Genomic DNA, 26,211 nt, shown 5'->3' with positions numbered 1-26,211 from the left:
TTTTTTTAATGTTTATTTATTGAGAGAGAGAGAGAGAGAAAACGAGTGAGGGAGGGGCAGAGGGAGAGGGAGGGAGAGGATCCCAAGCAATGGAGCACTGTCCATGTGGAGCCTGATGCGGGGCTCGAACTCACAAACCACAAGATCATGACCTGAGCCGAACTCGGACACTTAACTGACTGAGCCACCCAAGCGCCCCTGGATCAATCAGTTAAGAGTCCAACTCTTGATTTCAGCTCAGGTCATGATCCCACAGTCGTAGGATAGAGCCCCACGCCAGGCTCTGAGCTGACAGTCTCTCTCTCACTCTCCCTGTGCCTCTCCCCCTGCTTGTACTCTCTAAAATTAAAAAAAAAAAATTAAAAATTTAGAAGAATAAAAATGGGATAACTCAAATGTCACAATACTAAATCCAGGGAAAAGAACTGCCACTATTTTATACTCAGTGCAAAATGAGAAATAAAATGAGCATTAAAAGAAATAAAATTTTCACTCAAAAGTACTGACCACTTCTGAGTGACATCAGCAAAACAGCTCAGTGAGAAGCTCCAAACTCTCATTCACCCCCACCCCATCACCACCACCACCACCACCACCACCACCACACACACACACACACAGGCACACTGGAAAACAAGCAGAAACTGTCAGAACCAATTTGTGACAACTCTGCAAGGCAGTTAGAAGTCTGGGAACCAGCAAGTGGTGAATCAGGAAAGAGGCTCAGCGAACCGTGGGCGGGTTAGATTCTGCTGCTCCTGCCCATCCCGTCTGGCAGAGGAGCAGCAGGCCTTGGGCTCCAAGCTCGCATGTCTTTCTTAGAGCGTAAAAGGTCTTAAAGTAATGTCTTAAAGCAAACATGGTCTTGAAGTGGTGGCAGCCTGGGCTGCAGTGTGGGGCTGTTTTCCTGGCTCTAGGGAACAGAGCAGACCTTGTTCACCGTGTAGATCTACTCTAACCTGTCGCAAGCCACCTGAAGGGCTGACACAGGCACTCCTCTGGTGTTTCATTTAACTCAGAACTCAGGCTGAAAAAGCTCGAAAACACTGCAAGTTGAGTAAAACCCCTCAGAACCTGTGGCAAAAGATTACAGTCTAAACATACAGTACGCTGCCTAAGGCAAAAGCTGGGGAGAGTTTCTCCAGGAAATTAGGACATTCAAAAGTAACAGGTCTTACTAGCAACTTCAGAGTACCACACACATGTCCAGGGCAAGATGCATGCTTATGAAGAGCTGAGAAGACCCTGGGTTTTCACCATGGCCTGATCCCCCGGCACAGTACAAGCCTGATCAAGAGCTGAAGGAGGGCCCAGGCACAGAGCCAATTTCCAAAGAATGGGAGACAGGAGAGCTGGTGGTGTTCAGGAAATCTCTGTCGAAACACCAGCTCAACACAAGAAATGAAACAAGACTTCAGGAACTACATTGTCAAGGAATATGGTCTTTGGCAATAATAGTTCAGATAAGTCACTAGGTACAGAGACCTCCTACAACCTTCAACAAATAAAAACAAACATTAGGAAAGGAGGAGAATATGATTTCCAAAGTTATTACATTATAATAGCCAAATGTCCAATTTTCAACAAAATCAGAAGACACACAAAGAATCAGGAAAGCATGACTCAGTCAAAGCAACAAAATAAACAGAAACCATCTCTGAAGAAGGTGAGACATAGGCCCTCCTAGACAAACTTTAAAACAACCATGTTAGGGGCACCTGGCATGCGACTCTTGAGCTCAGGATTGTGAATTCCAGCCCCACTTTGGGTATAGAGATTACTTAAAAATAAAATCTTAAAAAAAAAAAAGCGTTTTAAGAAAACCACCACCATTTTATATGCTCAAATAATTAAATGAAAATACAAACTAAAGGAAATCAGGAAAATTACATACGAACAAAACAGGAATAGCAACAAAAAGAAATTACAAGAAGGGAAGAAACAGAAATCTTGAAGTTGAAAAGTACTGTAACTGAAATGAAAATTTTACATAGGAGTCCAGCAGCATGTTTGAGCAGACAGAACAAAGAATCCACAACCTTAAAGACAGGACAACTGAAATGATCAAGTCTGAGGAGCAGAAAGGAAAAAGAAGAGTGAAAAGAGCCTTAAAGTACTCATGGGACATCAATAAGTAGACCACATGCACATTATGGGATTCCCCCCCCCAAAAAAGAGGTAGAAAGAATACTTGAAAAAACAATGACCAAAAACATCTCAAATCCAATGAAAGACATAAACCTACAAATTCAAGAAACTCCACAAATTCCAGCTAAGATAAATTCAAAGGATCCACATCAAGACATTACAATTAACCATCGAAAGACAAAGAATCATGAAAGTAGCAAGAAGTGACTCGTCACATACAAGGACTCAAAAAGGTTAATGACTGATTTCTCATCAGAAACCATGAAGGCCAGAAGACAGTGAGATAATTAAAATGCCAAAAAAATAAAACTAAAATATTAAAACTGTAGGCTGAGAATTTGATCTGGCAAAAATGTCCTTCAAAAATAGGAGAGAAATTAAGATATCCCTCAATAAACAAAAATTGAGGGAGTTCGTTAACATTAGACATACTCTAGAAGAAAGGCTAAAGGGAGTCCTCCAAGTAGAAATGGAAGATCACTAAACAGTCACTTAAAACCATATGAAGAAATAAAGATCTCTAGGGAAGGTAAATACATGAGAAAATAGAAAGTTAGTATTACTGTAATTTTGGTTTGTAATTCCACTTTTTACTTCCTACAGGATTCAAAATACAAACGCACAAATAAACTGTAAATATGTTATTGCAGGGGGGCATCTGGATGGCTCAGTCAGGTGAGCACCTGACTTCAGCTCAGGTCGTGATCTTGCGGTGAGTTTGAGCCCAACATCAGGCTCACTGCTGTCAATACAGAGCCTGCTTCGGATCCTCTGTCCCCCCTCACCCACTTGCATGTGTTCTCTCTCTCTCTCTCTCTCTCTCGGATCCTCTGTCCCCCCTCACCCACTTGCATGTGTTCTCTCTCTCTCTCTCTCTCTCTCAAAAACAAAATAAACATTAAAAAGAAGTAAGTATGTTATCTGGCATACAATGTATAAAGATGTAATCTGTGACAACATAAAAGGAAAGAGAAAGGAGATATTATAAGAGAAGAGTTTTTGAGGTTGGTATCAATTCAAAATAGATGGCTTTAAACTAAGGATGTTAAATATAATCCCCATGGTAACCACAAAGAACGTATCTTAAAATATACACAAAAGGAAATGAGAAGAGAATCACAAGAGTTTACTACAGGAAGAAAGAAAGAAAGAAAGAAAGAAAGAAAGAAAGAAAGAAAGAAAGAAAGAAAGAAAGAAAGAAAGAAAGAAAGGGAGGAGGGAGGGAGGGAGGGAGGGAGAGGGAAAGAAAGAAAGAAAGAAAGAAAAAGAAAGAAAGAAAGAAAGAAAGAAAGAAAGAAAGAAAGAAAGAAAGAAAGAAAGAAAGAAAAGGAAGAAAGAATCAACTAAACAGAATCAGGCAGTGAGGAAGAAAATGAGAGATAACAAAGCTATGAGACATAAAGAAAAATAGCAAAATAGCAGAAGTCTTTCCTTACCAATAATTACTTCAAATGTAAATGGATTAAACTCTCCTATCAAAATACTTAAGACATTTGAATTTTTTCTTCAAAAAATATTAATATTTACTCAGCAATTTTCCTGTATCAGGCAAAGGCAATCCACACAACAACCCCATGAGGTCAATTCAATAATATCCCTGTTTATAAAAGAGGTTCCTGAGGTTGAGAGATTAAATAGCCTGATCACATGTGGAGGTGGCCGTCACCTCCCCTGTCCAAGCTATGACACTGTTCTGGTAGCCTGGTGGACATACATTGATGGGCGCATGCATTACTAAGACTTTGCTCTCCTCAATCTTTCCTTTCTTCCTGGAGAGGTTTGTGGAGAGAAACACACAGAGGGAAATAACAAGCGACCTCTGAGATGTGGCTCTTAGATGAAGACCCTGGAAAGTTACCCTCCACAGAACAGAGAAGGGATCTAAGACTGACCTAGTACCTACTGGACACCAGGAGCTGAGAGATACTCAACCAGTCTTCTCAACAATAAAGTCTTTTTAATTTTGTTATTCGTTTTGCATGTTTCATTGAGTCCCTTTTAATAAATGTCCCTATTTTCCACAATTTTATCTTTTACAGCAAAATGGCCTTACAGTCAATTAGTTTTGTGGTGATAATGTTTGCAGCAAAAGCACTGGACCCTGGCAAAAATACAGTATTGTTAAAACATCACCTATACACCCAAAGCATTACTAACAGTAAGTGTCCAACTTACTTGCTTAGGGTTTTTTGTATCCCATCTGTTAAGTAAAAATCAGAAGATGAATTTCAAACTGCCAATTATTATGCCAAAATACCTTGAGAAAATGGCATCTGACAGCAGTCTTTCGTGATACGGTTGTGACACTAATGTCACACTGCCTGACATAATCAGTTCATTTTTCAGGAGAACCAAGACCAAAAAAAAAAAAAAAAAAAAGTAACAACTCTGCCAAAACAATTCAGTGCCTCCCCCACCCCACTGACTGCAAACGTTTTCAGAATAATTTAACTATCTAACTAAACCCAAAAGATATGCCTGACAGTAAATATTCCAAGAGGGAGAATGCTGGGCTACTCTTTAAAGTGATAAGACCAATCTTACAAGCTAGGTAATTATGAAGGTGTTCTGTGAGTGTCCTTCCAAAACTGCAAAGGGAGTCATTCCACACCTGGTCTCTCCACCTCAGGCTTGCTTGCTTTCTTTCTTTCTCTCTCTCTTTCTCTCTCTCTCTCTCTCTCTCTCTCTCTCTCTCTCTATTTATGTTCAAGTTAGTTAATGTACAGTGTAGCACTGGTTTCCGGAGTAGACCCCAGCGATTCGTCACTTACATACGACACCCAGTGCTCATCCCAACAAGTGCCCTCATTAGTGCCCATCCCCCCTCCCCTCCAGCAACCCTCAGTTTGTTCTGTTTTTTCAAGTTTATTTATTTTGAGAGAGAGAGAGAGAGAGTGAGTGAGTGAGTGGGGGGGGGGGGGGGGGGAAGGGCAGAAAGGGAGGGAGAGAGATCATCCCAAGCAGGCTCCGCGCTGTCAGCGCAGAGCCCGACATGGTCCTCAAATCCAAGAACCTCAAGATCATGACCTGAGTTGAAATCAAGAGTGGGACACCCAAGTGACTGAGCCACCCAGGCGCCCCTGTTCTCTGTATTTAAGAGTCTCTTATGGTTTGCCTCCCTAGTTTTATTTTTCCTTCCCTTCCCCTATATTCATCTTCTTGTTTCTTAAATTCCACATGAGTGAAATCATATAATATTTGTCTTTATCTGACTTATTTCACTTAGCATAATACATTCTAGACTCCATCACTCTGTTGCAAATGGTGAGATTTCATTCTTTTTGATCACAGGCTTCATTTTAGAAAGGTGCCAGTTTGTGGGTTTGAGCCCCATGTCAGGCTCTCCCTCTCTCTTTCCCCTTCCCCACCCCCCTTCTCTCAAAAATAAACACTAAAAAGAAACTTAGAAAAGTGTCTGCCACTGAATTTGAAACAAATGCTTTGGTAGCTTAAAGATTCTAAACAGGTGCTATATTGTAAAAAGTTACTAAGATTCACTCAAGGTAGCACCAACAACCAACTGTTGTTATCAATTGCCTTATGACTGTGCTGGGGGGGGGGCTCCCTCCCCACTACCCACTACCGACATTTGGGGTTGGATCATTATCTGTTGTAGGGGGACTGTCTATCCTGAGCATTGTAAGATTTTTAGCAACGTCCCTGGCCAGAAGCACCCCCCGCCTCCCCCCACCGCCCGGGCAGTTGCACCAACCTAACATGTCTCCAGATATCACCAAATATCCCTGGGAGCAGGGAGGAGACCCTGGTAAGAACCACTGTCGTACTGATACTTTTCAGTGGATAAGATACACGATTCTGTCTCAAATGACAAACTGCAGCAAAATGGAATTCTCAACAGAGCGTCAAACATACACTCTAAAAACTGGTGCCGGAGAAGAAAAAAGGCCACTTTCTAGAAAAGTGCTTCCCAATCTCCCCCTGTGGGCGCTTCCCGGGATGACAGCAGTAGCACCTTGTGGCGCTCAAACTGCTTCAAATCACAGAAATGGCGGTGCGCGCCTTCAACAAGCAAGCCCTAGTGTATGGTTTCCTCAGCATGTTCACAAAATCCTCATCAAGAACTGGGACCAGAAGTCTGGGAGCTGACTTGCTATATTACGTTATTTAAGATATTGTAAACCACTCCAAAACCCAAACCTAAAAGAAAACATGAGCTATGCAGAAATGTTAAACAGATAAGAATACTATCCAAGATGTTAATTGCTTTCATTAAAAGCTCCCTTATTTTAGAAACCGCCTTTTCTACATTTTCAAAAAAAAAACCCTTTCTCCTCAGCAAAGCAAGAATTGTTGCATTTTCACAATGGAAAAATCTGCTGTTACTATAACAGCCTCATCTTCTGGACTGTTTCCCCTAATTATGCATGAAGTTATGCTGAGCTTCTGCAACTGTGGATCTAGATGGGAGCCACTGGTAATTGGGGGAATCACGTCTGACTGGAACCCCAGCACTACACAGGGGATCAGCACTTGAGAACGTTCACATAACAGCAACACCCCAAATCAGCACTCGATGTGTACACGTATTCTGGATACATATCAAGTGAGGACAGCTCTGTGCCATTTCCAGGGGACGCACACACATGCAGGACCCAGTCCCCACACCATGGAAGGCCACTTGAGCGACATGAGTCACAGCACAAGATGATGAGGAGGGAACATTTTTGCTTCCCTCAGCGTGACAGTGCAAGGGGGCTCTGTCTGGCCTGCTGGTCCTGAGAACAGGCTCCATGACCGACTACTAAGGGGTCCCAAGCACCAATGCCAGCCTGGAAAGCACTCAGGTGACACTAGAGACCTGTGGGGGAGCCCAGCTTCAGGTCTTCACTGCCTCCCAGAAAGAAACCATAGCCCAAGTCTCAAAGTATATGTAGTTCCTTACACTTCAATAAAGAAGCAGTTTTAGGGGCGCCTGGGTGGCTCAATCCATTAAGCATCCGACTCTTGATTTTGGCTCAGGTCACAATCTCATGGTCAAGCCCCATGTTGGAATCAAGCCCCATGTTGGGCAGCATGGAGCCTGCTTGGGATTCTCTCGCTCTCCCTCCACCCTTCCTTTGCTCGTGCTCGCTCACTCTCGCACATTTCTCTCAAACGTTTTTTTTTAAAAAGCGGTTTAAAAAAATTAAAAATTAAAAAGCAGGGTTTTCTTTTTAAAGATTATTTGTTTTGAGAGAGAGACAAGGGCAGAGAGAGAATCCCAAGCAGACTCCACACCGTCAGCCCAGAGCCTGATGTAGGGCTCGATCTCACACACCATGAGATCATAACCTGAGCCGAAATCAAGAGTCAAGATGCTCAACCGAGCCACCCAGGTGCCCCCAAAAAACACTTTTAAAAAGACAAACAGTGCATTGTAATTGCAAAGTTCTTCAACTAGACAGAGAAGCCATCCTTAATTTCCAAAAACAACAGTATGGCCAATGGCATTAATGAACAAGTATCCTTCAAATCAGATCACAAACAGGACACAACTTTTATCTAGCTCCCTTCACCGACTCTGCACCCAAGGCAAAGACACTTTTCCTCCCCGCCCTCCACCGCCACCCCGGGGTCAGGAAAGGTGTGTGGTTGATGCTTACATTTTGGAATGGAACAGAACCAGAATGGAGGTTTCACGAGGAAAGGTACCCCCAACGCACCTCTCCTGGCCTAGCCTGCTGGACAACACCAACCACACCCCATGGGCCTGTTTTCATGCTTAGGTGCTAGGAGGGAGGGTGCAACTTCTCCCCGTCGAAGGAACTTCAAACTTCACTCGCTGCTCTAAGAGGCCCTTGAGTGATTTACCGTAGGCGTGTACACGTGTGTGGCGCACTGAAGACTGCTGGCCTCTGGGAACATTTCTACCCTCCTGTCACATTTTCTGGCACATGAGGTCCTCCTCATGGGCCCCTGTACACCAGGACACTGTGATGGACAAAAGACAGGAAGCCCCTGATGTAGTAGCAGGGGCACTGACACAGGGCTACCCGTGTCACACGTCAGACAGTTGTTATCCCGTGTTACACACGAGAACTAAAATTCAAACAGGTTAGGTGGCAAGGCTGGAATGTAGCCCCCATGTGCCCAGTCCAGAGCCCACCCTCACCGTCTCCTGATGCAGTCAGTCGATATAATAAGACACATACGACCGCAGCAGGTTCCAGGTCCTGCCACACAGGATTGTGTCTCAAGATGTGTTACCAATGCAAATTATTTTAAATCCAAACCGTCTTAAACCACTAATCACACATCAAAATAAACTGAGTTTTTCCATCGGAAGCACTACCAAACGCTAGGTTAAGTAGAAGTTAACCCAGTTGTTGGGTTATTTTTAACTTAGTAAATTAACAACTACTTTAAAATAGCTGCCCTGTATTCCCAATATCTACAAATCAGTGACAAAATGTATCTCAATTTGGCAAAAGAAAGCACATTATAGCTTTTAAAGAAAAGCACATAGTGGTCACTTAAAGCAATTAACTTGTACACTGAGCACTTTTCAAAGTGCAACACTCTGCCCTCTGCTACATATGTATACACCACCGCAGGTCACCCGCTGCTGGGTCCAGGAGTCCAGCCATCTTGGACCCCTGCTCTCAGCTTTTTTGCAGAAACCGGTCAGTCTTGGGTCACAAAATGAAGGAATCTCAGCCAACCCTGCAGCCCTGGACCAAGAAAACACGACGGACCTCACCAGTGGGTCTGCTCTGGTCTTCAAACAGGACATCCTCGTTGGATCTTCTCCTTCCGGGAACCCTATCCTCTTTCACACCTGGTCTGTGTCCGCTCCCTGGGCCAACCAGGCCTCGCTGCATCTCTCAGGGGTTCTTTCACCCACCTGCCCTAGTGACCCACAGGGTCTCACTCCTCCTAAGCCTACCCTTAACCTCCACTCTGCTTACAATAGCCCCCGGCCCACAAACTTCTTACACCCTCACCCCCCCCTCACTCCCCAGCGCCACACCTCCAAGAGGTCCTGATGGCCAAGCCCATGGCTCCCCAGTCGCTGTCCTTTTCCTGGGGCCAACCCCTCTCTCGGTGCTCCACTTAGTCCCCTCTTTTGGATACTGATATTCTCTGGGAACCTTGGTTCCGCCCCACTCCATTTCTGAGCACAACCAAGTCACTGTGAGTTCCTTTGGTTTTTTGCTTGGAGTATTCACCTGGAAAGCTCCAGAAGCCACTCTCTGCTCACCCCTCTCCAGTCCTAACCCTCAAGAATGCCATCTCTGATTTAGCGAGAAAATCCTGAAACGTGACATTACCAAACTTAACCTGCAGGTTAAAACACACCACATAAGAAAGAGGGGTAGAGCTGTATCACTAACGGATTGGCAGCTAACTTAGCACAGGAGCAGGATCACTTTCCCAAACAAACACGATTATAGTGTCACATGTTAAACAGTTCAGGGCAATAGCAGATTCAACTTCTTCTATGTCCATACACGGCTATTAGATATTCTAGGACTTTCCTGATCAAAAATATGTCAAATTCACTTGATGTTTCAAAGTACTTTAACCACCGTTAAAGACTTATTTTTATTTGTAAATTATGTGCAGTTTGCTACCCTAGCAACAATAAGAGCAACAACACAGCCAGACATTCCTGCCCAGCAAATCTTCCTAGATTTGCTGCCCACTCAGACCAGGTCCCTGGACAAATAAGGACCCTGTCCTCAAAGAGGGCATTCTTCATTCTGTCACTGACCACCTTGAAAATGCTCCCCAACCAGGCCCAAGGTTCCTTCCAGCCTAAATTCCACCTTCTTCAGCACCAGGCTGCTGGCCCAGGGACAGCCACAAGGCCACCTCCACCCGCTCACTTTCAGGAGCTTCCCCTCCCCCACACGTAGCCCAGGGCCCTTCCACGGATCCCACCCCAAAGAACTCCCCAGTATCAATAACACCTGCACCTCCAGAGAGTGAGATGCTCCCAGAGAGGAAAAAGTTTGCATTTCTGTACCCACAGCCCCACATACTTGGCTGACAATCAAGGATTTGTGGAAATCGCCTGTTTGCTGGAAACCCACACACCCTGGCATGTGTGTGCACTCCACACACACTCAAGGGTCCCCACTGGGCTCACCAACCATCGTGGAAAAACCGTATGTGTTCAGATCTTACCCAAACTGTTTAAAATACTCACGAGAGCCAATACAATGGATCACGGTCCTCGTTTGTCTCTGTTCCTCCTAAATTAACACACTATTTGACATTTTAATAAAATGATGAACCATACTTTAAGACTAAATTACTTATGCACTCTCCCAAATTCTCTGCATGTAAATTTTCAACACTAACTACAAAATGCAAATTCACTCTAAAATTGGAATTGGACTAAAATCACGGTCATTCAAATAAGACACCAACCATGGATTGTGATTTTTTTTTCATATATTTTTTTTTAACTCGGTAGTCATTTTCAATTCAGTAGGCAAGTCTGAAATAAGCAATAAGAATATTTCAATCTCTGCATAATTTCTCTAAATTACACATTTTTTTAAACTTATACAACTTGATTTTTTAACTTAAAAAGAACTTGTAACATAAAACTAAGTTTAGGTTCAAGAAAAAGATTCTTAAAACAATTTATCTGCGTTTAACTAGCACCAACTGTCTTTACACAGTCTATTGCATTAACCTGTGTCTGTTACCACTCTGCACCAAAGATGCGGGAACGATCTCTACAAAAAGGGCGGTGCCACGAGGTCCCACAAATTATTCACTTACTCCACGTTGTGAAAACGCCAAAATCCCTTCTGTGAAAAAATTCCTGGGCCATAAGAAGGGCAGGGCTCCTGGAAGCTGGGATGCAGGTCAGGGGCTCGGCCTCCACTGCACAACCTCTCTTACTCATTCCTTCTTCTGGGCACACTGTACCCCTCCGAAAGTCTGATTTCTGCTCCCTTGCCAAAGGTCAACTTATTTCCATATTTATTGAACATGCCAACACAAACAGGTTTGGCTGAAAATAAGAGAATTTTCCTTATAAACCTCAAAACCCTCGGAATAAAGACAGAAAATCCTTTGTTGTGACATCAAGTTACTTGTAAACAACCAACTGTCGGAGTAAAAGACAGCTATCATGGGGCGCCTGCGTGGCTCAGTTGGTTAAGCGGCCGACGTCAGCTCAGATCACGATCTTGTAGTTGACGAGTTCGAGCCCCGCGTCGGGCTCTGTGCTGACAGCTCAGAGCCTGGAACCTGCTTCCTGCTGCGACTCTGTCTCCCTCTCTCTCTGCACCGCCCCCTCTGCAGTCTGCCCCCCCCCCAAAAATAAACATTTAAAAAAAAAAAAAAAGACAGCTGTCAGGACCTACCACTGGTTTCAGGCAGTCTGCAGTGTGCACACGCGCGTGCACACGCGCACAGCCATCTCTGAAACACGCCCATCGGCTAAGCAACAGCACAGCACACACGGACCAACGTCAAGGAAATCAGCGTCTCTAGCAACTGGAAGCAGTTAAAAGTTCTCAGTTTGTGGACAAAGGCTCTATTTGCGACGATCTAGAAAGGAGCCCCTGAGGAATAATTAGCATTTCCTAGAGAGCAAGCTTGTTTTCCAAGCAAAGTAAATGATAACTTCATAAAACCAGAGAACCGACCTACGTCGTTTTGTAGCCAGGCTGACAACTCCCCACCAAGCTCACCTAACACCCCACGTGACCTTGTAATAGTTTCTAAATAATCAACTAACTTAAAAACAAAGTCATATTAAAAGTATCCAGTTTTCCCCAAATTTTAAGGCGCAGAGCACAGATTTAAAATGTATCGTGCTTGAAAAGTTTCCAATTTACCGGGTTACTAATGGGGGGGGGGGGGCGGGGGCAAAGAGTCCTTGCAGCTCAAAACAGACTCGCGAAGTATGTCGCTACTGAAAACCTGTAGAACAAAAAGGAAGTATGAACGAGACGCCGCCGTAAGACGCAGATTTTAAGTTAAGAAAACACATGTTACACCAACTAGACTTGACCGTCGGTACCGAGAACTACCCGCACGTCGGTAACGAAAAACACACGCTAACTCCCCAGAACGCACCAGGGACTCCCGAAAGGGGGCACCGGCCCACGTGCACCGCCGCCCGAGCCTCCGCTCTGGGAAGGTGAGGCCGGGGTCTCGGGCAGGGGGGCGGTCGGCTACCGCTCCGGGGGTCCGCGGTCGGGGGCAGGAGGCCGTGCGGGTGGGGGCGGGGGTGGGGTCGTGCCTGGTGGGTCGCGGCCCGGGTCCCGGCCGTGGGAGCGGGTCTGGGTCGAGATCTGGGCCCTCCCGGTGGACAGGACCGACAAGGCCAGGGGCGCCGGATCGGGGGTCCCGCCCCCCCCCCTCCCGCGCCCCCGGCCCACTCACACGCGCGGCAGCTGCAGCGGCGGCGCCCCGCGCCTCTGGAACACGCCGTCCACGAACACGCCGTTCTTGCCGAGGCAGCGCAGGTAGAAATCGCCGCCGGTGTCGGGCCCGGGCTGCGCGGACGGCTCCGGGGCCGCCCCGCCATGGCCGCCGCCGCCCGGGGGCGTGAAGATCTCGAGGTGGCGCCGCGAGATGAAGCTCGAGTGGCCCATGCTCACGTCCACCGAGCCCTGCGACGAGTTGCGCCCGATGGTCACCGAGCGCTTCTTCATCAGGTACTCGAACTCGCGGCCCTCGAGGCGCGCCACGGCCCAGCCGCCCGGCGGGGACCCGCCGCCCGCGCCCCCGCCGCCCCCGGCCCCGCCGCCCGCGGGAGGCCCGCCCGCGCCCGGGAGCGCCGCGGCCGCCGCCATGGGCCTGCGAGGGCCCGGGCCGCCTTCCGCCGCCGCCGCCGCCGCCACGGAGCTGAGGGCCGCGCGAGGCCGCCGGCCGGCGAGCGACGAGCGGCGGCGAGGGGCGGGACACGCGCGGCGCGCTGCGAGCCGGCGGGCGCCGCTGACTGGCGGCCGCGCCGGCCTATGGGGGCGGCGCACAGCAGTGGGGCTACCGGCGGCCAGCCAATTGCGAGGCACGCCGGCAGAGCGCCCCGCACGTCCGGCCGCGGCGCCCGGCGCAGGCGCGGCTTCCAGCGGCCTGGAAAACCCGGGGCAGAGCGTGGCTGGCGCGGAGTCGCGGGACAGCTCGGGCCCGGGTCGAGGTCCGCGCTGGCTGGGCGTCCGGGGGGGGGGGGGGGGGGGGGGCGGGGAGCGCGTGACGTTTGCCGCGAGGGGCTGCGGCTCGGGCTCCGGCCGCGGGGTGGGTGGGGCGCGCACGGCCCGCGCTGGCATCCCGGCTGGCAGAGCTGGGAACCGCCTCCACGGCTGGAGGTCCGCGGGAGACCACCGACGGCTGGCTAAGTCAGCTCTGGGGTGCTGGGACGCGCGGCGCGGGGGGCCGGGGGCGCACGGGGCCGGGGCTGGGGGGGGTGGGCCCCAGGGGGGTGGAGGGGCGGGGGCACAGGGGGCTGGGGCCGGGTGACCAGGAGCGCGGGAGGTCGGACACCTGTGCCTGAGAAGGTGCTGGAAGTGCCCGCAGGAGACGTTGGGACACCCCTCATCCCAGCGGAACTCTGACTTGTCTTGTGATCTGTGTCCGCAGTCTAGCATGAACTTTTCGAGCTGTGAGTATGGCAGAATGTGCTAGACAGGGAAAAGGAAGTTTCATTAAATATTTATGTAGTGGTGGTCTTCAGGCAAGTGTGGAAATGTAAGTGGGGGAGCTTCTCATTTAGAAACAAAATACAGGGGTACCTGACTGGCTTGACCTCCGGGTTGTAAATTCCAATCCCATGTTCTGTGTAGAGATTGCTTAAAAATAAAATCTTTTTGGGGGCCCCTGGGTGGCTAAGTCAGTTGAGCATCCCATTCTCGATTTTGGCCCAGGTTATGATCCCAGGGTCATGAGATACAGCCCCTCCTCCAGCTCTGTGCTCACAGCGCTGAGCCTTCCTGGGATATTCTCTCTCTCTCTCTCTCTCTCTCTCTCTCTCTCTCTCTCTCTCTCTCTCAAATAAATAAACTTAAAAGTAAATAAACAAGGGGCGCCTGGGTGGTACAGTTTGTTGGGCGTCTGACTTTGGTTCAGGTCATGATCTCATGGCTTGTGAGTTTGAGCCCCTCATCAGGCTCTGTGCTGACAGCATGGAGCCTGCTTGGGATTCTGGGTCTTTCTCTCTCTCTCTCTGCCCATCCCCCAACTCATGCTCTGTCTCTCTGTCTCTCAAAAATAAAACATTTAAAAAAAAACATTAAAAATGAATAAAATCTTCTTAAAAATAAAAGCATAATAGTCGATTGAAAGAAAGGGCATATGATCAAGCATAACAAGTAACAAGTGTTTCCAAACCACTGATGACAGTGACTATGGACTGCGTTGTCTGCTCTTGTGTCCTGGGGCTTTGTCCCCTGCCTTGTGCTTAGGGCACACACTTCAGGGTATCACCTCTCTACTTGCCTTCCAGAAGTTTCACAGTAGTAATCAACTTATTGGTGGTGTTTGGAGTGTGTGTGTATGCTGCTAACTTCTACAAGGCTAACTGGAAGCTGCTCACATGTTATCAGCACCAGGTATCCATCATGCAGGGAACCCAGATTTGCAGATATAAAGAGGATGAGCCTGTAGCATTGCACTGACGTGTTTCAATTATACCCTTGCAGCGTAGACGCAAAGATAGGCAATGCCAAGCCCTGTACAAGTAGAAATGGTAAGAACCACATGGTTCTAGAAGAAAGCTCACCAAGTGCTGGGACAGTCGGAAAAGGCTCCAGATCAGAGACAGGGCTTGCACTGGGCCTTCCGTCCATCACAAATGCTTGGTAAGTATCCACTGTATACAGGCACCAGCCAGAGTTTCGCAGACAGCAGTGAGCAAACCGGCAGCCATGCCCCGTCGCCATGTGTGAAAGGAGAACCAAAAGGAAGCCAGCACGCAAGACCCCTCGTGACTGAGGGAAAAGCAGCACCAGAAGAGCTCGCAAGGTAGGTGGCCCACTGCTCTTTGCATCAAGGAGCTGAAGGCAGAGGTATGGAAGACAGACACCCAGACCCGGCTTTTACAAAGATTTGTTCTTCCATTCAGAAGTGGACTGAGAATCTACAGTCTGCCAGACACAGGTGGAGAAAGAGAGCGGAGGCTTACGGAGGAACCGCCATCCCCACGTGAATCATCACAGCACAGCCAAAGAGCAGCACGTTCCATAAAGCAGAGGGGCCAAGAGACGAGCCAGAAGGCCGGAGGAGGAGGAGACCTCTGACCTGCAGGATCTGTACCAGGGACCACAGCAACCTCTGGGTGGAGAGCAAGGGCACAGCCCTGAGGAGGCGGAAGGGTGTGTCAGAGGCAGGAGAAGGCATTTCGGAAGGCTTGCTGTGCTGCTGGGCTCCTCGCTAAGGGAAATGGGAACCTCCAGGGCAGTTCAAGCAAGGAGTGATATGATCCAATTTAACTTAAAAAGATCAACCTTTTTGCTGTGGGACAAAATTGAAAACAGGGAGACCCATTTGTGTCTCTTGCAGTGAATCAGACTACGATAAAGATAGCTGGACCCATGGTCCTCAAACCTTTTGCACAGTATCTAATAAACTAATTTTGTGAAAACTTATAAGCCCCCACGTTTAAGATAATGGCAAAATTTTACATTATGTTTAAAACGTTAAATTTTTATTTTGAGAGAGAGCACGTGCGCGTGCACACGTGCAAGTGGGGGAGGGGGAGAGAGAGACTGAGCCACCCAGGCTCCCCAGAGACAATCTTAAACAGGCTCTATGCTCAGTGCAAAGGCCAGTGCAAGGCTCAATCCCAGGACCCTGGGATCATGACCTGGGCTGAGATCAAGAGTCGGATGTTCAACCAACTGAGCCACCCAGGCACTGCCCCCATTATGTCTAAATAATTGCAATGAATGTAATTTCCCAGATATAAATATTGACTTTTAAAATAGATCATGACATCATTCCTTAAATGTATGAAATGGATCCCGAATGCCATTTTGATTTGAAACCCACTAGCATATGTTTTTATAAACATACAAACAGTCTTCTTGGGTAACCAGAGTTTAATTAAATCCTTTACTCCTAAACTCATTTCCGTTCAAATTCTCCCACAAATTTTATCCTAAATAACAATGTTTATGCTTGAGTATTTATTGATGAACTTATGATTTACCTCTGGAGAGAGACACACACATATGTGCACATTAATTTGCAATTCCTGCAGATGTAAGCCTCATATTAAAATATTTCTCTTGGATTGAATTACTATGGCAGCCATTATTAACATATGGTTGGTGAAAGCAATATTAATATCTATGTGCAGGTTTCGATTAAAACTAAAAAATTGAGTATATTGGAGGTTTGTCTCCTAATAGTATGTGGGGCCTTTTTTCCTTGAACCTAGCTCATACATCCAGTGATGAGAATTCCTGGAGTGGGGCAGGGTACAGAACCAATATTATCACTCGTCATGAATGCATACACATAAGTGAACAGAACAAGAGGAAGTTTTATTACAGCAACCTAACACCGTTCTGGGAACCTCTTCTGGTTGCAGGTGCTACGGGAGAGCTGACCAGAGACTGCAGAGGCCTTGCAGGACTGGGAGGTGCTGGAACTTGGTGCAACCCAGGCAGCAGCTGAGACACCAGAAGGGCCACGCCCCAGGAGTCAGGGCAGCACACGAGGAGGAGTAAGGGACAAAGTAAATTACCTGAAGTGAAGAGCTCATTGAATTTTCTGAACAATAGACAGGGCACAGCTTAAGAGAGGGTTTTTCAACTCAAAGTTCCATCAGGAGAAAGCACCTGAAAACTCAGAAAAAAAAAAAATCAAAATGAGAAAAAGATAACAGAAAGCAATGTTAGAGATGTGTGAACAGGATCGAATGGTCTGATGTACAACAGTCGAAAGTTGTACTTCCAGAAGGAAGGAGAAAGAAAATGGAGTAGAAATATTTGAAGGGAGAATGTGTAAGAATTTTACACAGTGGGGCGCCTGGTTAGCTCAGTCGGTTGAGTGTCCGACTCTTGATCTCATCTCAGGATGTGACCTCATGGTTTGTGAGATCGAGCCCTGCGTCAGGCTCCACGCTGGGAGTGGAGCCTGCTGGGGGTTCTCTCTCTGCTCCTTCCTTTCGCTTGTGCTCTCTCTCAAAATAAACATAAAGAATTTTACAAATTGATAAGAATACACCAACCACAGATCCAAAAAGTTTGGTAAACCCCAAAAAGAACAAATTCAAAGAAAAACATGTGGACGCATATCACAGTCCAGCTTCTGAAAACCAAAGATAAGAATAAAAGTCCTAACAGGAGAGGCGCCTGGGTGGCTCAGTGGGTTAAATGTCTGACCTCGGCTCAGGTCATAATCTCACGGTTTGTGAGTTCGAGCCCCGTGTTGGGCTCTGTGCTGACAGCTCGGAGCCTAGAGCCTGCTTTGGATTCTGTGTCCCTCTCTCTCTCTGCCCCTTTCCCACTTATGCTCTGTCTCTGTCTCTCTCTCTCAAAAATAGACGTTAAAAAAAAAGTTCTAAAAGGAGACAAAATTGAAAAGACACATCACATTCAGGGAGACTTCATGCGAATGACTTATCACAAGCAGTGGTGCCAGAATACAGAGACAGCATCTGCAAAATGCTGAATGTCAAGCGGTCCTCCAGACCAGTATTCAATACCTAACCAAGATATCCTTCAAAAAGTAAAGACGCAATTAATTTTAACACACGTAAAAAAAGGTATTTTCAGATCAACAAAAGCTGAAGAATGTCACCGGAAGAGGCCTTCAGGAAAGTAATGACGTTTTTCAGGCCACAGGAAGGTGGCGGCAGTGGCATCCCAGACCTGCACGAGGGCACGAAGACCTGGGCAGACGATGGAGTGGGTGACTGCAAAAACATTTAAAATAACTTCTTTAAAAAATTATGGAACAAATGCTTGAAGCAGATTTTAAAGTCACACGTTCCGGGCTTTAGAGCAATGCTGTGCGATACAGTTTCTGATGCGTTCAGTCACGGTGCCTGCCCAGCACAGGAGCCGCCGCCCCGGGGGGAGCTCGTGGGCACTTCCAGTGTGGCTAGTGGAACTGAGGAGCTGAACTTTAAGGCTGCATTTGGTTATAATTAATGTAATTGTATGTTTAAATAGCCACACGTGGCTAGTGGCTACCAGATCAGACAATGCAACCCACAGAAATAAAAAATACGATCACAAGAGAAGAGAAGATGAGGGAAGTCGGTGTTATTTCACTGTTTTGAGGTTCTTACCTGGTTAATCAAATGGTGTATGATTCCAAAGTGAGCCGTGGTAAGTGAAGGGTACTTACTGTAATTTATAGCTCAACCACTAATAGAAGTATAAATCTATATATTATATATGTTATATAATACCTATAGATCAAAAAATATAAGGGGATAAGATGGAATTTTAAAAATACGTGAATAGTCCAATAGGCCAGGAAGAAGACAAAAAGCTCAGATGGAACAAATACAGAACAAGGTTGTGGCTTTAAACCCAACTGTGTCAGTTACTATATTAAATGTGAATGTGTGGAACAGTACAATTAGAAGCCGGAAACTTTAGACTGAGTAGAAAAGAAAAGAGAAAAACCACCTGACCGATGAGTTTACAAAACACTCTTGCAATCTAAAGACGAAGACAAGCTGAAGGTTCGAGGATGGGTAAAGCCGTGTCACGCAAACACCTGGCATCAGACCAGGCCGCCTCAGGTAAGGGCTGTCACAGGAGGCTGGTCCACGGGGTCAACTGTGGGTTGACAGGGTCAACTCAGCAATAAAATGCAAGAATCCTAAGTGCATATCGTAACAGTCTCCAGGACTCCTGGCTGGCTCAGTGGAGCGTGTGACTCTTCATCTCTGGGTTGTGGGTTCAGGCCCCACGTTGGGTGTAGAGATTGCTTAAAAAGACGAAATCCTTGGGGAGCCTGGGTGGCTCAGTCGGTTAAGTATCCAACTTTGGCTCTGGTCATTACCTCACAGTTCGTGAGTTCGAGCCCCGCATCAGGCTCTGTGCTGATAGCTCGGAGCCTGGAGCCTGCTTTGGATCCTGTGTCTCCCTCGTTCTCTGCCCCTCCCCCCCTCACGCTCTGTCTCTCTCTCTCAAAAATAAACATTAAACTTTTTTTTAAAGGATGAAATCTTTAACAAACCTAACATCCAAACGTTCAAAGCAAAAATCGACAGGTCTGAAATGAGATAGAAAAGAAGCTACAAATATAGTTCAAGATGTTAACATTTGGCTATGCAGTTACCAGAACGAGCAGGCAGAAAAGTCTACAAGGCAAAGAAAGAACAACGAGGCCTGGACCTTCCAGTGTTTGTGTCAGGCAGGTCTGGCTGGAGAAAGCGTTGTCAGAGCCCTGTGCTAGTTGACAAACCACTTGTGCGGCGTTTTCTGCGTGCCAGGTACTGCTTTAAGGACTCTGTGGGTATTGACTCAGGCTGCCCTGTGATAGAGCTCTACTGGACAGACGCTCCAATGGCCTGTATCACACCCGGGCAGCGAGGGCACAGTGACCTGCCCACTCCAGGCCAGCCTAGACTGCCCTACACGGTAAGCAAAACTGAGGCTTCCTCTATATGCCACTCAGTAAAAAGGGTGCTAATTCTTAATGTTATAACTGTGAATTTTTATAGTCTCTAAGAAACATAAATCAGAAGAAAATCCGCCACTGCCGCTGGTTTCATTTAACAAGATAATACAATGCGATTGCAAGTCCTGTGGTCCTAAGAATGTCACCCCGTGTCTCAGCATTTTCCCCTAAGCTGAAACACCTTCAGAGGCTCGGCATTATGCACCAGGCGAAAGCCAGACCCAGCAACCTGTGTTTCCTGCAAACAGACGTTCTCCCTGTCCAGCTCCGGCCCAGATTTCCGTTTCCTCGCACTGCTCCCGGGTGGTATGGGTGACCTGTGCCCACCCCAGCTGTTGGGCTCTGCCTACGGCTTGCCTGTGCCATACTCCCCTCCAGACAGCCCCCTTCCCCGCCTATTCCCGCATCAGCCCTTGTTCATATGGCTCTCCCGCCTGCAGCCAGGTACCCTCCTCCCCATCGATCCAATTCCCTCTTGACACAGTACAGTTGGCACTTGAACAACTCGAGGGGCAGGGTCGGGGCACCGACTCCCTTGACACCCCCAAAACTTTACTAATAGCCTGCTGTTGAGGAGAAGCCTTACCAATAACATAAATGGTTGATTAACAATATGTTCCTTGTTCTATGTTTTATATACTGCATTCTTACCAAAGAAAAGGAAGCTAGAATAAAAACAAATGTTAGTCAGATCCTAAGAAAAACATTGATGGTAGTGTTTTCGGAAAAAAAATCCACCTGTAAGGGGACCTACGCGTTTCAAACCTACGTTGTCCAAGGGTCCACTGCGTTTCCTCATTGTGGCCATTCTGTGCGCACAGGCCCCGGGCCCCAGGACTAACCTGTGTGTGTGTAACACTTATTTGACATTTAATAACTTCTAGCCTGATGATGTTTCTTGCTGCCTTCCTTTCATTGTTACTTAGTTTCTGTGCTGTTAGGTCTTACCTTCCCAGCTGCTGGGGCCTCCAGTTAAGGCCTTATGTGTCCGTCTCACGAAATCCTGTAACTGTGTTGACTCGGCTGCCCAGCGCTCATATTGCGTTCAACTCATTGTGGCTGTGGGTACACAGAGGAGACAAATATTCTAAATGTTCTTATTTTGGCCAAGCTTTCAAAGAAAATATAAGCTATACTCATGAAAATACGGCCCTGCTGATAATACTGTAAATTTAAAAAGTATGGGGTGCCTGGGTGGCTCAGTCAGTTGAGCGTCCGACTTCAGCTCAGGTCATGATCTCACAGTTTGTGGGTTCGAGCCCCCCATCGGGCTCATGCTGACAGCTCAGAGCCTGGAGCCTGCTTCGGATTCTGTGTCTCCCCCTCTCTCTGCCCCTCCCCCCACTCATTCTCTCTCTCCCTCTCTCTCTCTAAAATGAATAAACATTAAAAAATTTTTAAAAATAAAAAGTATTATGGATGTAAGTACTATATTAAGTAAATAATAAATTTCACAATTTCTGGTTTTCTTCTTTATAGAAACACAAATACTACAGTGTAAAAAACCATACATAAACCATCTGCTACCCAGCCTTCTGAGACGAATGAGCTGTTCTGGTTGATTAAACGTCCTGGGCTCTGGGGCAGGAGTAGGCTGTTGGGGTGTCCCTCTGCCAACATCTGCATAGCACCAGGCGAGGAGTAGGCATTTTGTATATTTGTCACATCCCTGAAAGGAATTGAGGTCTACTTGATAAATCCAAATTGATAGGATTATGAAGTTTCGGACAGTTGTAAACAATCACAACCACCTGACATCAAAACCTTTCTGATGGTTTCAGGGGTCCCCTGTCGCCCGTGAGTATAATTACCAGTACCATTTTGTCAGTGTCATGGTAGATACACAGAAGTACCTATCAGCATAGAGCTCACCCCAGTTGGTGTAAGTAACTATATTGGTATATAGATCACTAAACAAAAGCAACAGATTCTTGAATATTGATTTGCTGAACTTGTGCCCTGTTTGATCTATAGAGTATCATCCCAATCAAAACCTCATCTGGTTTTTCTTATAAAAGTTGACAAGATGATGTTTTTTAATTTTATTTTTCATTTTTTAAAACGTACATCCAAAATAGTTAGCATATAGTGAAACAATGATTTCAGGAGTAGATTCCTTAATGCCCCTTACCCATTTAACCCACCCCCCTCCCACAACAAGATGATTTTTTTTTATGTTTATTTTTGAGAGAGAGAGAGAGAGAGAGACAGCACGAGTGGGGGAGGGGCAGAGACAGAGAGACACAGAATCGGAAGCAGGCTCCAGGCTCCGAGCTGTCGGCACACAGCCCGACGCGGGGCTCAAACCCACAAACTATCAGATCATGACCTGAGCCGAAGTTGGACACTCAACTGCCTGAGCCCCCCCACCCCAGGCGCCCCTGAAGAGAATTTAAAAGAACTCCTGAACCTCCATAATCTAAAAAAACCCTAAATTTCTAAAAATAGGCAAGAGACTGGAGCACTGCCTCACAGAGAAGATACACACGCGGCAGCAAGCACGTGAAAAGCGTGCAGCGTCATTAGTCACCAGGGAAGTGCAACCCGAAACCACAGAATGGCTACCGTTAGTCCCGACCCACCTTCCCAAGTGCAGATGACGCATGGAGCAGGTAGAAGTCACACACTGAGGGGGGGGGTACAGAGTGGGGCCACCACTTTGGGAAACAGAGTGGCAGTTTCTTGTATGAAGTTACACACACACACGCCCTTGCCACGTGGTCCAGCCGGTCCACCTTTGGAACTCACCCAAGAAGGCCTATGCCTGCGAAGTGGCTTGTACGACAATGTCCACAGCAGCTTTGTTCATAAAAATCAAAACCAGAAACAACCCAAGTGCCGTCAGCAAGGAAGTGAAGAAACAAATCCTGTGCATCCAGGCGCTAGAGGGGCCGCGGGGAGGCAGAGCCGCCTCCTGGGCTCAAGTCCCCCCGCCCCAGGGAGGGGGGCCGCGCCGGCTCTCTCACACGTGCCTTCTGGGCTTCCTCTGAAGCATTTCGTTGAAAGTGCTTTGAGTTTCTACCAAAAGACACTTAGAACCTAGCAGAGTTTCGGGTGTACGTGCCCTCTGACCCCGTAACTGCAGTTCTGGAACTGGCAGAGCAGCGCACAGGCCTCTATTCCTGCCCTGCGTGAAGACAGAACGTTTACCCGACTTCAATGTACACCAGCAGTGGCCAGTTGAGTGTCCACTGAGAAAGAAGCAGAGGGCGCATCTGCTGAGGTGTAGCGACAGGAGAGGTGGGTGCCACGTGCGGTGCGCGTGGTGAGGACAGGCTGGCTTACCACCTGGTAACCAAGAAAGGTCCGAACAACATCCACCAACCGCCAGCAGGAGCTGCTCCCATTTCCCAGGGTTCGGTCCTTTTCCATTACAAAAATAGTATGTCTTCCTTTGTAATCTCAATTTAAAATTAATCAAGTTTGGAAAACATTATTGGATCGCTTAAGAGGTAAAAATTCGTGGGACGCCTGGGTGGCTCGGTCAGTTAAGCATCAGACTCTTGATTTTGGCTCAGGTCATGATCCCATAGTTCGTGGGTTTGAGCCCCAAGTCAGGCTCAGTGCTGACAGTGTGGAGCCCACTTGGGATTCTTCCTCTCCCTCTCCCTCTGCCCCTCCCCTCCCTCGTTCTCTCTCTCTGTCTCTCTCTCAAAAATAAACATTAAAAAAGGTAAAATTTGGTAAGATGTTTTAAATCCCATCTGATTTTAGGAAAGGGTGAGTTTTATAGATGAATAATATACCTTCTTAATTGAATTTCATTCTAAACAAATGAGAGCGGCAGAGATACATCTTAAAATACCAGTTTTGAAAAGAAAATACCAAGAAAATCATTAAATTTACTGATATTAACTGGACCTGAAAGCGTGTGTTTCTAAGACCTCCTTCATCAAAACCTCTTTTTAGAACACATCCCTCAGGAGCTCTGGAGATGGGGAGACACGTGTTCCGACCCCAGGTGCTCCAGGGGCAGGAAGGGGTTCAGTGGGCGTGTCCGGATGTGCACGCTGCATGCATGTCATAGAAGCCATCACATAGGCAGCTACATGTATTTAGCTGCTGGGTTAAGGCAATGCTCCCAGACAGGAAGCCCTCAGAAGGTGACCAGGGGTGGCCAGGCCCTACACCAGCTTCCGATGTTCTCAACCATGTTCATCTGAGTTCAAGAAGGAAAGAGAAGATGGCCTGGGTGAGGGTGGGCATGAAACCATGAGCCATGTGGCCCTCCTAGTGACCAGTGTCCCATGGCTGGCCACACGCAGACCAGCTGCCCTTAGCATCAGGGTCCAGCTATGTCTCCTCCTCCAGGCGACCTTTCTGAATCTCCGTGACAACGTTGGTGTCCCCAAAGGCACCCATGGAAAACATGCAAAACGTAGACTGTAGGACAGACATGAACTCAACAGCGGAAGGCAGGTTCTGAACAGAGGGGCCTCTGCTGCATCAGCTCAGCCATCCCGGAGCTCCCCGTGGCCTCTCGGCATCCTGGACGTTGCTGGTCCTCCCATCCACTGAGAGGAGGGGCCTCTGGGCTGGCTTTGCCTCCTGCGCTACCGCACCCAGGCACTTGTTCATTCACACGTCACTCAGCAGGCTGGGCCCTGTGCCGGATGCCAAGGGCCCACTGAGAGCAGAGGGGACACGCAGGCCAAGGGGGGCAGGAGGCCTAGATGCAAGGCATCAGCACACCTCATCTGGAGCAGCAGCCCAAGTTCCCTCACCCACAGCCAGCCCCTTCCCTGAGACCCTCCCCACACGCATGCCCAGCCACCCCCATGCATGAGCCTGCTCCCATCAGCCACCCTGACACCTGCCACACAGTGACAACTGTTCCTTCATTGGAGCCGCCTCATTCCCAGCTCACAGAGGGACAATCAGTGTGCACATGCATTCTCCTTTTTTAGGAGACCTTAAAAGGTTATTTATTTTGAGAGAGTGGGGGGAGGGACAGAGACAGAGAGTGAGAGAGAGAGGGAGAATCCCAAGCAGGCTCCATGCTCAGCACAGCGCCCAAGCAGGGCTTGGTCCCAAGACAGGGAGATCACTACCTGAGCCACCCAGGCGTGCTGTGCACATGCGTTCTCCTGTGGGGCTCATCCCAGGTGGATTTCCTGACTGTCCTCAGCACTTGCCTGATGCAGAGTAAGTTTGAGAAAGCGACATAATGAGTAAACAGTAACTCCAGTTGGTTGCCGCTCGTTGGCCCATGCGGAAGCCTTCCTGAGCTCAGGAGGGTCGGGATGAAACCCTGCCTCATCCTGGAGGCCCTTGATCTGGGGGTGGGACGTGGGTGAGAACAGGTGCATGAGAGCAAGGCCGTGCTTTGAGGCCTCCTGATGGTAAACATCAAAGCTGTCCTGGGCATGCGGCCTGGACCCGATGGCCTGTCTAAGTATCTAGCTAACAGAAATAATCCAAAAGCTTTCTCTTTGAAGTCCATTTCAATTCAACAATATCTGTGGAAAGCTACACCCATAGGAGACACTGCTTCATTTAGGAAACAAAATACAAGAAAACAGAGATTCTGGCTCTAGTGAATGGGTAACGAAGAGACAAATGCCACAATTTCGGGTACTGGAGAGTGAGTTACAGACAGGCGAGGAGAGGCTAGAAGAAGCTGCTGACTCTGGACCAGAGGCGGGTCTCATTCCAACCTTCATGTGGACAAAAAGACAAGCATGAAAAATGACTTCTTTTAAAGTAGGCTTCATTGGGGCGCCTCGGTGGCTCAGTCGGTTAAGTGTCCGACTTTGGCTCAGGTCATGATCTCACAGTCTGTGAGTTCGAGCCCAGCGTCGGGCTCTGTGCTGACAGCTCAGAGCCTGGAGCCTGCTTCAGATTCTGTGTCTTCCTCTCTCTCTGCCCCTCCTCTGTTCATGCTCTGTCTCTCTCTGTCTCAAAAATAAATAAACATTAAAAAAAATTTTTTTTTAAATAAAATAAAATAAAGTAGGCTTCATGCCCAGCGTGGAGCCCAACGCAGGGCTTAGACTCACGACCCTGACATCAAGACCTGAGCAGAGATCATGAACTGAATGCTTAGGTGACTGAGCCACCCAGGCGCCCTGATAGACACAGAAACAATCAGAGATGAGCCCAAATCCCCAGGCTCACGCACACTTGTGTTTCCTAGCCCTGAACCCCGAGACAGCGCAGGCACAGGGACACCATCTACACCATGTAGTAGCAGCAAACACCACACTCCAAGAAAAGAACCAAAACTCCTTGGGGAAATGTGAAGGAACCACTAAACTGTTTTCCAAAGTGGCCACAACCTTCTAGGTTCCCACCAGCCACATATGAGGGTTCCTGTTGCCCCCACCTTCCCAATGCGTGGCGAGGGCAGTCTTTTCGTGGGTGTGCTGCGTTTCCCCCATGTCTAAGGACGCTGGGCATCTCGTCCTGGGCCGACTGGCTGTGAGCAGACCAAGGGTCACTGGTGGTGTTTTCAGGACCAGAGAGATGTGCGTGTGTATGTGCCGAGGGGGCCTTAGTGGAGAGGGGAAA

At 47.7% G+C, this 26,211-nt stretch overlaps 1 protein-coding gene and 1 long non-coding RNA gene across 6 annotated transcripts in view; one reads left to right on the top strand and one right to left on the bottom strand.

The window, feature by feature from the left end:
- The window catches only part of FOXK2 (forkhead box K2), a 62,392-nt gene extending 49,463 nt beyond the window's left edge, over positions 1-12,929 (bottom strand). Inside the window, exon 1 of the mRNA XM_027052268.2 lies at positions 12,502-12,929. Within this exon, the coding sequence (XP_026908069.2) occupies positions 12,502-12,914 (413 nt within the window). The 5' untranslated portion in view covers positions 12,915-12,929. The remainder of the gene's footprint in view (positions 1-12,501) is intronic.
- A 267-nt stretch (positions 12,930-13,196) lies between these two features.
- Positions 13,197-16,942, top strand: LOC113596982 (uncharacterized). 5 transcript variants are annotated; one of them, XR_008294152.1, is made up of 4 exons: positions 13,197-13,258; positions 14,561-14,666; positions 14,757-15,082; positions 15,179-16,348. It is a non-coding gene; the product is annotated as an uncharacterized LOC113596982 (long non-coding RNA). The 5 variants fall into 5 exon arrangements; XR_008294149.1 differs by having other exon boundaries at positions 14,561-15,082; XR_008294151.1 differs by lacking the exon at positions 13,197-13,258 and adding an exon at positions 16,649-16,942 and having other exon boundaries at positions 14,315-15,082; positions 15,179-15,428.
- Positions 16,943-26,211: the final 9,269 nt, after the last annotated feature.

The sequence above is a fragment of the Acinonyx jubatus genome, chromosome E1 (genome assembly GCF_027475565.1).
Source record: "Acinonyx jubatus isolate Ajub_Pintada_27869175 chromosome E1, VMU_Ajub_asm_v1.0, whole genome shotgun sequence".
NCBI classification, from domain to species: domain Eukaryota; kingdom Metazoa; phylum Chordata; class Mammalia; order Carnivora; family Felidae; genus Acinonyx; species Acinonyx jubatus.
The sequence above is the reverse complement of the archived record's forward strand: the minus strand, read 5'-3'. Positions and strand labels throughout refer to the sequence as shown.